Consider the following 13,222-nt stretch of genomic DNA (forward strand, 5'->3'; position numbering starts at 1 on the left):
TACCTTACCCAGTCACAAATCTCAATTAAGAGTTGTATTTTATTTTGGAAAAGCCGTAAATAATCAAGTAATGCCTTTGTCAAAATGATGTAAGGCCTAACAAAAGAGATATAATTATTTGTATAGCACATAGACTGTTTCACATTGTATCATTAGGAAACCAGCTTTGGGTAAAGTTTTACTACACAAGTCCAACTACTCTGGTCATTTTGAGGCTGCCTCTCCTTCTACCCTTATTATTGTTATTTTTTTTTTTTCTGAGATGGAGTCTTGCTCTGTCACCCAGGCTAGAGTGCGGTGGCTCGGTCATAGTCCCCTACAGTCTCAAACTCCTGGGCTTAACCAAGACTACTGCCTCAGCCTCCCACATAGCTGGGACTACAGGCATACACCACTATGACTGGCTCAATCAATTTTTATGTGAAAGGTGATAGTCACACACCCATCCAAATAGAATCATCTGCAATGTGGCTGATGTACAACATTGAACACAGAAGCCAGGTTTATAACTTACAGATTTAAAAAGTATCAAGTACTTGTCTTTCTTCTTTCTTTAATAAAGAGTTAAATTTGCCAAGAAAGAAAGATATAATCCTGAAATTAAAGACGAACTCTGCCAGGTGTTTCCTGGGATGTCATTACTAATGGACAAAAAGTCAGCCTCTCAGGCAAACATTAATCATTAGCCAATTGTTGATAATTAACTAATGATCTACAAGAATATACCATGGAGCCCTTGCATGGTCATTCATTTATTTATTCACTCATTTGACGTGCATTTCCTGATGTGCTTCCTGTGTGCCAGGCACAGGATTAAGTTCACAAGACTATACACCTGAATCAGACTGCAGTCTCAGCCTCTAGGAACTCATATTCTAGTTTCATTCAAAGTCACTCAACTAATCAGCCAAAAAGTCAGGCGGTCAGACCCCACAGCCCATGAGCAGACCATCACACTCCATGCCACTTCCCATAACAATTATAAACTGGGGGAATGGGGCTGGTGTCTGTATAGGAGAGTTGGACTGGGCACAGGGGTGTCCAGAGGGAAAGCAAGTACTCAGATGTAGGCAGGCAGGGAGTGGACAAGGATCAGAGAAGGCTGAAGGGAAGAAGCAGCCTATGAGCTGTCTGAGAAGAATAGACAGAACCTAGGCCTACAGAAATAAGAAAGTTCAATTCCAACAGGATGACAACCAAGCAAAGACGCAGTCTTGATACTTGATATTATACAGACTCCACCGTATAGACTAAGCCCAAGGAGCCAGGTTATGAAATTGTGTTTCAGGTATTATGGTTCATACCACTAAGTGCAAAAGCCATGAGATGCTGAACTACGTGACCATGCAGATACAACGGACTTGAATTTTAAGACCAGTTAACACTACACTCAGATCTCAGCCATGGAGGAAAGAAAGCAATCAAAGTAGACTGTCCCACAGCATTCCTGGCCACTGTAAGGCATCTGGTCCCACAGGCAAGCATCCACTGCTTCTCAGACAGGTCCCACCACTCTTGCTACTCTGAGCCCTGGAACCAGAGCACAAAATCTCCTAGACTGCTCTGCTGTGAAAGCCAGCACTGTGGGTTCTTTCAACCAGAGATGCACAAGAAGGGCCACAGACCCTAAGATTTCAGGAATAACATGTATACTTTCCCACTCATTCCCAGCGAGGGACCTGCAAGAAATCCACAGAGGGACCTGCCACCCAAGAAAATGTGAAACATGGCTCAGAGGAAGGAATGATGGAGGTGCTTCTCCTGGGAGAGCCATTCGTTTGGTGCGCATCAGCAATACTTATTTACTGAACATCTACTGTATACCCCTACCACTGCATCAGACATGGTTGGGGATTCAGAAAGCTTCACTATTAACTGTATTCTGAAGATGCTCGAGAGGATAAAGATGTACATATAAATAACAAAAAATATAGGGTATTTTATATGCAAAATGACACAAAAAAGGTTCAGATTGTTTGGATCAGTGTCAGGAAAGGCCTCATAGAAGAAATGTAATCTGAGATTATTTTTGAGCAGCTGTAAGGAGAGTGACAGTAAAGAAGGGGTGGTAGAGGCTGGGCGCAGTGGCTCACACCAGTAATCCTAGCACTTTGGGAGGCCAAGGTGGGCGAATCACTGGAGTCCAGGAGTTTGAGATCAGCCTGGGCAACATGGTGAAACCCAATCTCTACAAAAAATACAAAAATTAGTCGGGTGTGGTGGCACATGCCCGCAGTCCCAGCTACTCAGGTGGATGAGATAGGAGGATTGTTTGAGTCCCAGAGAAAGAGGTTGCAATGAGCCAAGACCGTGCCACTGCACCCCAGTGAGCCAAGATCACACCACTGCACTCCAGCCTGGGCAACCCCTGTCTCAAAAAAATAAAAGAAAGGGCAGTATGAAAGAAGAGGTGTTTCAAATGGAGAAGCCAGGGGGTGGACAGGTAGGGGAAGGAAGAATGTTTAGGAATTTTTGTGGACAAAGGGATGGGGCTGTAAAGGAGAGGAGTGGAGACAAAACCCAACAAAGCTGAACCAGACCAAGCTGGACCTGGCCACATGCTGGACTTTCCCCCTTGGGCAATGGGTAGCCACTGAGGCCTCAGGATCACTTCTCTAGCAAAAGTCACTTGACAGTGGAATTTGAAGGCCTTTATAGGCAAAATGCAACAGGCTCAAAACCCAACCTCAACGAGATGAGAAGACGAGCAGGAAAAGGGTCACAGACAGTGAAACTTTTGGTTCAGTTTAAAAAGCACCTGGTGGCCAGGTGCCACGGCTCACACCTGTCATCCCAGCACTTTGGGAGGCCAAGGCGGGCAGATCACGAGGTCAGGAGATCGAGACCATCTTCACTAACATGGTGAAACCCCGTCTCTACTAAAAATTAGCCGGCGTGGTGGCGTGCACCTATAGTCCCAGCTACTCAGGAGGATGAGGCAGGAGAAAGGCATGAACCCCAGAGGCGGAGCTTGCAGTGAGCCGGGATTGCGCCACTGCACTCCAGCCTGGGTGACAGAGCCTCAAAAAAAAAAAAAAAATAAATAAATATAAATAAATAAATAAATAAAAAGCACCTGGTACATCAGGCACTTTGCTAGATAAGGGGATAGAGAGGCATGGGCCATGGGCCTTGGCCTCCAGGCACTTAGTGCAGATGGTTTACAGGTAAGTACAGCCATCAGTAGAGATCAAGGAAGGTCTGACTTGGCAGATGAAGATCCCCATTCAGGACATTTTTAATTTCAAGCAGTTCCACGTTCCAGAGAAGTAAGAGGTGACATCGGGAGGAAGAGTACCAGGAGCAGATTACACAGACTCAAAACTGTTCAGCCATGTCGGTTTGCTTATAAGAAACTGAATGACATGAAATAAAGCATTTTTCTTCACAGTGAAGTATGATATTGTAATCATCCCCACTCTGACACTTGATACAGGGCATTCCCCTCCTCTGTGCTAAAAAAAAATAAAATAAAATCAATGGTATTTGCTTTCAGTAAATGGAACTGAGAAAATACTGCTACTGACTGAACTAGGAGGGATATTACTGTGGGAACTGAGTTGCACCGTTTCCATGACTCCAGCCTCCACTAGTCCCTGCAAGTCCATAAACGAAAGCTGCATAGAAACTTGAGTGTTTATACTTAAAAAAATAATAATAATAAAGAACAAAAACTATCCCTGGGAAAACTTCTGCCCCCCAAGGTAGTCTCCAAATCCCAAAACTAGCTAAGTCACATACTATCCAGAGCAAAGACACACTGGATCAATGGGGATGGCCACATTTCTTACCCAACAAAAGTCATAATTTTACTAGGTAACCGGTAACAGGCAGAAACCCCACACATAAAGCTGGCCCTGAATCTCACTCTAACACTCAACATGCACCTTTCCCATGGAGCTATCAGGCAAAGAAAACCAGTAGCTTCCAGATACATGCAGCCTTGCAACTCATTTCAGCGTCTGCCCTTTGATTTTACCATTCACATTAAATGAAAGGTATTTACTACAGATGAAAAATAAGCTTCGTTCAGCTGCCTCTAAACCAATCCCAAAAATAGAGCAATCACTCTGGTACAAATTGGGTCAAATGTATTAAAAAAAAAAAAAAAACGCAGCTCCCTCATGGGAGGACTAACATGGCATGGGACCTTGCTTAGAGTCAGAAGGAAATCCACAAAGATCTTCCCTTCCCACAGTGGGAAAGGAAGTATTTAAAGAGTCAAGCAGAGTATAAACTCATCTGGCCATGTGACCATCGAAGTGAAAGCAAGACACAAAGTTGAATGCCATGAGTTTCAAAATATTATGTGAAGAGGTCAAAGAAATACACGTTGGCTTTTAGAAAGGCCCGCCAAATTAACACACTGCCAAATCCCTCTCAAAAAAAAAAAAAAAAACCAACGCTCAAGAATTGTCAAGAAAGGATTCACTGGAGAGGGGGTGCAAAAGGGAGAGATTAATCCATTTCCTGTATTTTATTTCCTCACTTCTTAGCTGAGAAATCCAAATGGTCTCACAGCGCTTATATCAGTGCCCTGAATTTCCCTGGGAAAAATTCAGAATATTAATTGGCTTACACATGCAGCTACATTAATTATTCCATTGATCTGAATTAATCTGCCTTTCTGAAAGGTATTTATTTTCTAAGTTTGTTTAATCATGTTCTCTTGAGCTACAAAAAGCAACAATCTGGGTCACCATCCATGTCGTTAAATTTGGTAACAAGGCTAACACCATCTGTGGCCTAGACTACGATGATCTATCTCCATTGATGGGAGGCTTTCCACCACTTCTGCTTTTCCTTTAAAACAACCATCTAAAGTCACATGTCTACAAACAAATCAAAAGCTACGTAAAATGTCCAAAGTTACGCAGATGATCTCTGGCATTGTCCAAATATATACTACCAGTGTTTATGTGGTTATCCAACTCCCTTTTATAATTGTATTTGTAGCATCAATTCCCAAAATTTTTAGAAAATTCTCTAGATATCAAACTACTAAAGCCCACATACAAATAGACATCACATTACATCTGAAATGTGCCACAACATTTTAAATGTAACATGAAATCCTGTACATAAATCGTTAAGGCTTATTCACAAGAGCATAATTTCACTATCTCCAGAAGCCAGCAGAGCTCTCCCACACAAGGGAGAGCCTAGTGTGTTTGCCTTTACAACACTCGCTCAGTTAAGAACATCCAGCCCTGCTAAAATAGAGCTTCAACATGAGAAGCCAAAAACAAACGGAACCAGCTAAGAGAAGAGAAGAAAAACAATTGAGTTTCCTGTTATCCGACATGGGCTCCCCTTCATCTCCCATTCTGCACGGCTTCTGATTGCAAAGAATCAATCCTTGCAAGAAGGATGCTGCAGCACCAGAAAAATCCTGAAATGGCTTCTGAATCATCAAAGAAAGATTGCAGAATGTCAGAGGTAAAAACGATCCTAGCAATCTTCTTACCCAATCCTCCTAATTGCCAGGTGGCTGCACGGCAATGCAGAAAGGTATGAGAAATGATCCCAAATACAGCTAGTTGACAGGTGAGTGGGACAAGATCTTAGTCCCAGTCTAGTACTCTTTAGTGCTTTTTAAAAAACTATATCAACCTTTCTCAAAGGAAGTTCCATGGATCACTGGTTCCATGATGTTAAACTCTTTTGCAAAAAAAAAAAAAAAATGTTTAAAGAATTCACGACTGATTACTTTTAGGGACTAGCTGAGTTAAACAAAAGGAAACCTGTTTTTTAACTGCAGAATTTCCCAAAGCTTTTATTAAGCTAATGTGCACTACAAATCTTTAAGAAGGCAGCAAAGTATATGGAAGCATCCTGATTTATTTAACCATACAATCATTTTCTCTTGGGGCATTTCATAGGATGTGGAGTAGAAACTTTAATATTATATCATGTATCCAATAATATCATGTATTGTTCTCCAAATTATGCTCTATGTAGATGTATTAGTTTTGTTATATTCCACTTCTCTAAAAACAGTTTATGTACAAAGTCTACGATAATTCTCTACTTACCAGAACAACTGACCAAAGTACCCACCACTCCCAAGAACACTAGATTTAAAAAAAAAGAAGAAAAAGAAAAAGAAAAAAGCTAACATTATCAGGAAAAGAATGGTAGGCAAAAACTTATGTGGAGAGAACAGTTATTTTAAAATCTGCTACAAATCTCTTCCATAAAATTCCGTATCTATGAAAGATTCATGACTTTAAATACTTTCATTCAGTATAAATTTGAGAATACAGTTTAAAACAAACAAACAAACAAACAAAAAACCACTGTTGCAAAGCTCCACGAAACACGACATGCATGGCTGTAAACTTCAACTACCCAGAAGGCCAGCTGCTAGTTTAAGTAGAGAACCAAATGATAGCCATATACCAGGACCAGCAGGAACTCTAAGGACACTTACCAAGTTATGATTTGTTGAATTAGAATCATCTTCAGGGAATGGGATGTAAATAGCTAAGGCCACACAATTGGCAAAAATAGCCAATAATATAAATATGTCAAATGGTCTGAAAAAATGTGTTAAGGTATATATGTGTTATGGAAACGTAAACCATGTCCCTCATCACACTCCCAATCACACCACTTTCGAAGCACCTTTAAAATGAAAATGACATACACAAATCCTATTTCGGCTGACTGCTGTGACTGCTAGATTTTCGGCAGAAGTAATCATTGGTGGTCATCTCACAGTGGAGCCTCCTATCAAATGACCTCTCCGTGTCCTTTTCTTCTGTTGCAAGGATCATGTTACACTCATTCTTCTGCTGCACACTGTATATTAAAACCTAAAAGTACATCCAATTAGGGCACTGTGTGAACCAGGTTTCTGCTTCTTACAGGTTTAAAAGCGACAAGAGCCTTACTAAGTTCCCGGCTGTGGCAGACACAGAGAAATCATGGGATAAATGTCTTCTGCAGATCCTTGCCTCCATGTGTTAGAGCCATTTTGTCAGGGGCTATTTATTCTTGGCACGGTTCGCCTGTCTGGATTGGGCCAGGCCAAGCCACCAGGACCTTCTCCATTCTACCTGTGACTTTCTCATGGCATATTCCAATACCTCAGATGTGATCAGCAGCAAGCCAGGCTTCAGCTCCCGCCTCTGCTTTCTCTGCTAGAGGAATCGATGGCTATAACTGTTTCGGATTAGAGTTGGACTGGAGCTCAGTTTATAATATGCTGTTACTGTGCTCAATTTGTAAACAAATTAAATTAAAAAGCCGTAAGAAATCAGCACCAGACACATTCAAAGTAGGCTTTAACATTTCTTAATCTCGGTGGTCTGTCTGGAAGAATCACTTTGAGATCAGCCTTCAAGAGATACTTGCCTAAACATTCTAGTGTTATTAAGAGACACTGTCAAAACTGGCAATACAAAATTTGACATCTGCCAAAATGACTGTTTTTCTTCTTTGGGTTTTCAGCCTTTCCAAATGCAAGGTTTCGTGAGCACCACCCTCACCTGCAATGCCTGGGCGTGATTTTACCACAGTGCTTCGCCTATACACTCACCCACAAGAAGCAAGGCCACGGTTTAACTAAATACTTCAAGGTACTTAAAACTGGAAGATACAAACAGACTATTCTCCATTCATCCTGACATACTTCTGGGAAATCCAAAAATGCCACAGGAAACAAATACTCTTTACCTCTCTACAGATATCTTTTTTTTTTTTTTTTTTTTTTTTTTTTTGAGATGGGGTCTCACTGTCACCAAAGCTGGAGTGCACCAGCACAATCTTAGCTTGCTGAAACCTCCGCCTCCCAGGCTCAAGCCATCCTCCCACCTCAGCCTCCCAAGTAGCTGGAACTACAGGCATGTGCCACCATGCTGGATTTTTTTTTTTTTTTTTAGTAGAGACAGGGATTTTGCCATGTTGCCCAGGCTGGTCTCAAACTCCTGGACTCAAGCAATCCGCTCACCTCTGCCTCCCAAAGTGCTGGAATTACAGGCGTGAGCCACCATGCCCGGCCTCTGGAGAGATCTTGAGTTTCATAAAACCTTCATCTTCGAAGAGCTTTCATAACTCATCAAAAAAAGGCAATGAATAACATTATTCCCTTACTAATTTTGATGGGTTCATTTGTTTAAGCCAGTCAGCTTTAATTCACATTGTTTCTCTTAACTCATCAAATATTATAAAATCTTTTTCACCGAGGGATCCAACTTTCAGACAGACCACCATAAGACTTCAGAATTCCCTTTCCATTTTTCCTTTTCGCAGGTCCCCACTGAAATCTAAAGTCAAGGGCCCCAATGTTGTTCTCTATAGAAACACAATAGTCTCTTCCCTCCCTCTTTCTTCCATTCTTCCTTTTCAATTTCCCAATACCTAAGTAATGGTATTCTTCCTTTTCAATTTCCCAGTACGTAAATGATAAACTAGCACATCTGAGAAATACTAACACTGTTCAGGGAGACTAAATATAAGTTGTATTTTTTTTCTTTATGCTGGTCCAGTTTTAGTCTCTAGGTGCAAGTGGATACCATCTCACTGCTATCAGATATTCACAAGTGAAGCAGAACAGAGCAATAGAGAAATAGATGGGTCTGATCCCAACAATTCCTTCTGATAAGGAGAACATCCTTCACTCCTCCAGGGGGCAGGACACTCTGTCATGCCTGTGTGTAAAAACAAATGACCCTTGCTCTCCCACTGGGATGGGGCCTGACAGAGCCGCCCTGGATGGAAAGTATTTCTATAGCCTGCTCCTGAATTAGAAGGAAACTATCATTAAAAAAAAAAAAAAAAAAAAAATCATATATCACTTAAGGATCTATCTATTTTACAAACTGTCCCATTTGTAAACAGACTTCTCCCTGAATTGGCAGCCACATCCCCTAATTCCTGTACACATGTGTCTGGCAACTGGGAAAGGGAGACAGCAGTGTGATCCAGGAATTCACTCTGTATGCAAAAATTGCTATGTACACATTACTGTGCACAAACAGAAACAGCATTAGGCCTCCCACCTACTCCACACAAAAGTAGTGACCCCACAAAGAGGTCTCTGCTTACTCAGAGTCATGTCAAGCCAATCCGAGGAGGAGGAGATATTCCTGGCAAGGTACAGCCATTGTCATGACTCTAGCAATGCCACTGGCCCACATGCTGGCTTACCGAACTCCCTCCTCGTTCTCAGACTAGAGAACCTCAAGAGAAAATGCACACACACAACCCCAGTTATGTGAGAGACACCATAACTCACTTTAGAGAAGGGACATCTGTTGCAAAATGAAAAAGCACACGAGAACCCCTCAAATCCTACCCTAGCATTTGGCTGCTCTCTCCAGAATCTTTCTAGACAGTTACCTCATTTTAACTCCTGTCCATTAGCAGAGAAAATAGCCAACTAAAGACAGAGGGCATGCAAATAGCTGCCGAGCTGGATCCTCAAATTATAAGGGGATTTCAGCTCCACTTTCTAGCTGGCTGCCAACATGCTCGCCTTTTGGCATGGCCCCTCCATCCTTCTAGGCCTGGTGGTGGGAATTCCTATATTGACACCCCTTCCTGTAGTTAGGAACTGCTCTAAGGCCCCTGTAAGTTCCAAACACACTTCTGGGGAAAGGAAATGCTTTATTTTACCCAGACCAATGAATCATCTGCCTAATTAAAAAGCCATTTGCTCAGAAAGAAGGCCTCAGTCAACCTTCTCTAAAGAGTGGCAGTAACTGGAAGTTGGCCTCCAGATTTAGGGAAGGGGTTAAACAGGCTGAAGCACAATCGTTTTCCAAGATCTGGACATGACAGCCATTCTGGGGCATTTGGAGTTCAATTTTAAAAATACAAAGGAGACACCCAGAAATGTAACTCCAGTCCAAGGACATAGACAGAATTTTTTATAAAGACAGCAACTGCAAATTCCTCCACTGAGAGGGCTGTTCTATAACTCATAAGGGCTCAGGAGGAAGAGGCACACACGAACCTCTCCCTTCACTGGCTCCCTCATGCTCACGTTCCAAATGTTTCTTTGGAACTTGTCAAAAGGAAATTCCAGGAAGTTATAGCATTGATCAGAAAAAAAAAATCAAAAGTAATCTCTCCCTAGGAAGCATGTGCTCATATCTGTAGCTACCTGAATAATTAGAATCACCAAATGTCAGACTAGAAGCAACCTTAGCATTAACTGTAGTTGCAGAAGCAAATTTCAAACATCAGAATGAGAAGATTCTACTAAAGGTCAAAAATGTATTCCCTTCAAGTAGAGTCTCATACAGTTTTATTTTCTAATCTGTATACCTTGTTTGCAATAGGTTCAATGCATGCTATTGCCCAAAAACAACACTGAATTTAAAACTAACCATCTAATGTCCAATGACCAAAAGTTGGTTTCACATTTTAATTATCTACCACTGTGAAGTTTCAGGCTGTCACTCCCTCCCCCCACTACTACTACTATACACACACCCAGACAGTGGGCTAAATATACCCATACAGCCACCCCTCTACAACCCGAGGAGACAGGAAGGTATATACAATGAAACCCCTTATATACAACTTCTGTTACTCGCATTCCAGACTGCTACAGCTTTGTGTCACTTCAGAAAGCAAATCCTTTTAAAAAACAGATGGTAAAAGAGAAAATGAGAGACTTCCCCCAAAAAAAGGATACTTCCATTCCACTATACTAATGCAGGCTCTTCGGATGGGGTTATTGAGTGATAAACAGAAAAGGGCGCGGGCAGGTCGGCTGTTGGACGAGTTACCCTGTTTTTTGCTCTTGGCGTATTGCTGACGTTTTCTTTGGGAGAGAGATCCTACAGGTGGGGGTGCAGAGGTGCTCATAGTTTGGGCAGCCTTGGCCTGTCTAGCAGCATCGATTGCAGCTTGCCAAGACAGGACAGTTTGCTTGGAGCTATTCGGCTGAGAAGTTGGTCCTTCACCAGAAAGAGGGAGTCTGGTGCCTCTTGCATAGTTTGCCTCTGGGGAGAAGGAGAAAAACAAAGATTTTTTTTAAAATGAGGATCCAATGTGTAGGAGAAAAAAAAAATCAAAGGTTGTCTCCCATCAATAACAGGGAAATCATTCATTCCTATATTTCCATTTTGAATCTCTTGTCCTGTTTTTCACAAGCTGGGGTTTAATCAGCTAGAGAGGCAAGAAAAGTCCACGAGCTCTGGTCTCAGTGTCAATCACACAGGATCACTGCTGCATCACACCTAGTGGGGTTAGTTCTCTTTCACATCATGTCTTCACAAAGGGTCTTTTAGTGCATTTCTTCTGACAAAACTGAGGTCATTCCCGCATTTAATCCACATCTCTGATTTGTAAAACCCATCTATGTCTAACGAGTTAACAGATACATACAACAGCTTTTCTCTAACGTAACTACCACATTCACCAAGAAAAAAAAAAGGCAGTACCAATAATTCAATAGTCTTAATCATTTTCAGAGTGTTACTCCAACATCTTTCCACAGCCACAAATGCATTTTTTTTTTTCAGTACGGAAAAGAAATCTTCCATAGGCACCCAGGCAATACCAAAAACCCCATAACAAATATCTAGATTATGCACTGACACTTCCTGCAAATGAAAATTCATGATGCTTGGGACTCATTTCCTCCACAGGCTTCCGAAAACAGAAAACATCTTTAGGGCTTTTTTGCATTTTAAATTGCAGCAGCATCAGCCAAGCCAGCATCCAGAGAGACAGACAAGGCAGTCAGCCTGCACCCCTACACCTAGGATAGACTGACTGGATTATGCCAGGGGCCTCCAGGCCTAAGAGGGAATTATCTCCATGTAGGTTGGCATCCAGGTGTACACAAGGCAGAAACCCAACGAGGCTCCCTATGCGAAGCCCCCACCAGCTTTGGGTCAGGCCACCTCCCAGGCAGATCTCCCAGGCACCTGCCGCCTTCCGCCACAGTCTCCTCACTGAAGCAGAAGTCAAAGTGAGAGAGATGGCAGAAAGGAAGAGGGATGGGCGTTTGTAAAGCCAATTATTGCTAAGTAAAGAGTCAAAGCAAGCACGGGTCTGAAAGCCTGAGAAGGGGGCAAAGCGGGCGAGCAGCGGGCAATCGGAATGGGGAACGAGTCATGTCAAGCTTCTCCCTAGGGGAGCGCTCACCCGGAAAGGCTTACAGCCGACCGGGGTTGGGGGGCACTGGCGGTCTCCAAAGGGGAGGGCTGGCCAGGAGCTGTTCCATCCTTCCTGGACCCAGCCCGGCCGGCGTGGAAGCTGCACGTGGTGCCCGGGCCAGAGCTGGGGAGGGGAGCCCCACAGCGGCAGCGGCTCCCCGGGCATTGCTAGGTTACCGACGTGTGCACAGCCGGCGACGGGAGCGGGAACGCACGCTCCACCCGAGCCCCTTCCCCCGATACCGAGGCCGGGCCTCCCCCGCGAGGGGAGGGATGTGCTTCACCCACCGGCACGGAGGGCGAAACCGGGCAATCCTAGAATTTTCCGGATGCCACCAGGGACCTTCTTCCTAGTCAACGAGGGGGCGGGGGAGGAGTGGAAGGCGAGAAGAGGCTGGCAAGGGGGCTCCGGCTGAAGACTTGCGGCCCCCCTGCCATCGCTCGGGGGCGTTGAAGGAAAGTTGAGCCCGAGGACACTGTACCCGAATCACCCCGATTCGCCGCCCCTCCGGCTGCACCGCGCTCCACACACTCCACAGCCGCCCCCACCCCACAAACGCAGAATTAACTCTGACATTCAGGGCCTGGAGGGGAGTGCGGAGTGGCTGTCACGCATGTCCCCTCTCTGTGTAGACGACACCGAGCTGGCAGCACCCTCTCCAACCCCTTCAACCCACCCAGCGCCGCGGGGAAGGGGGAGGGGGCTGGAGGACTATGACAGGATCGGATTTGGCAGCGGGTGCCCGGGCTCTGGCTGCTCACCGTTCGCGTGGTCCGCTTGCTGCTGCCGTTGATGCTGCATTTTTTTCATCATCATCATCATCATCATCCACGAACATTTATTGAGCGACTACTGTGTGCAGGGCACTGTACTGGGCCTTGGGGCGGGGGCTGAATGGGGAAGGGGATCACCAGTAGGTAGGAGCCGCGGTCCCTGCCCTTATTCTTGCTTCAGCAGGGGGTGGGGAGGGACGGGGACAAATAACAGAAAATAAGGATAATTGGTTTAAAAAAAAACCGCTCGCCGCCCAAGCTCTCTCTTTTTCAAAAATGGAGCAAAATAAACTTTTTAAAAAAATAAAATCCGATGTATATATTATCTT

General features: G+C 43.9%; 1 protein-coding gene across 4 annotated transcripts in view; it reads right to left on the reverse strand.

Moving 5' to 3' along the window:
- The window catches only part of CACNA1D (calcium voltage-gated channel subunit alpha1 D), a 333,155-nt gene extending 319,933 nt beyond the window's left edge, over positions 1-13,222 (reverse strand). For 3 of the 4 annotated variants that reach the window (XM_023189554.2, XM_023189557.2, XM_023189555.2), the window contains exons 1-3: positions 12,882-13,222; positions 10,649-10,958; positions 6,434-6,539 (exon numbers count right to left, since the gene is read on the reverse strand). In XM_023189554.2, the coding sequence (XP_023045322.1) occupies positions 6,434-6,539; positions 10,649-10,958; positions 12,882-12,948 (483 nt within the window). In that variant the 5' untranslated portion in view covers positions 12,949-13,222. The remainder of the gene's footprint in view (positions 1-6,433; positions 6,540-10,648; positions 10,959-12,881) is intronic. The other variant, XM_023189556.1, reaches the window with a different exon arrangement.

Source organism: Piliocolobus tephrosceles, chromosome 2 (assembly GCF_002776525.5).
Source record: "Piliocolobus tephrosceles isolate RC106 chromosome 2, ASM277652v3, whole genome shotgun sequence".
NCBI classification, from domain to species: domain Eukaryota; kingdom Metazoa; phylum Chordata; class Mammalia; order Primates; family Cercopithecidae; genus Piliocolobus; species Piliocolobus tephrosceles.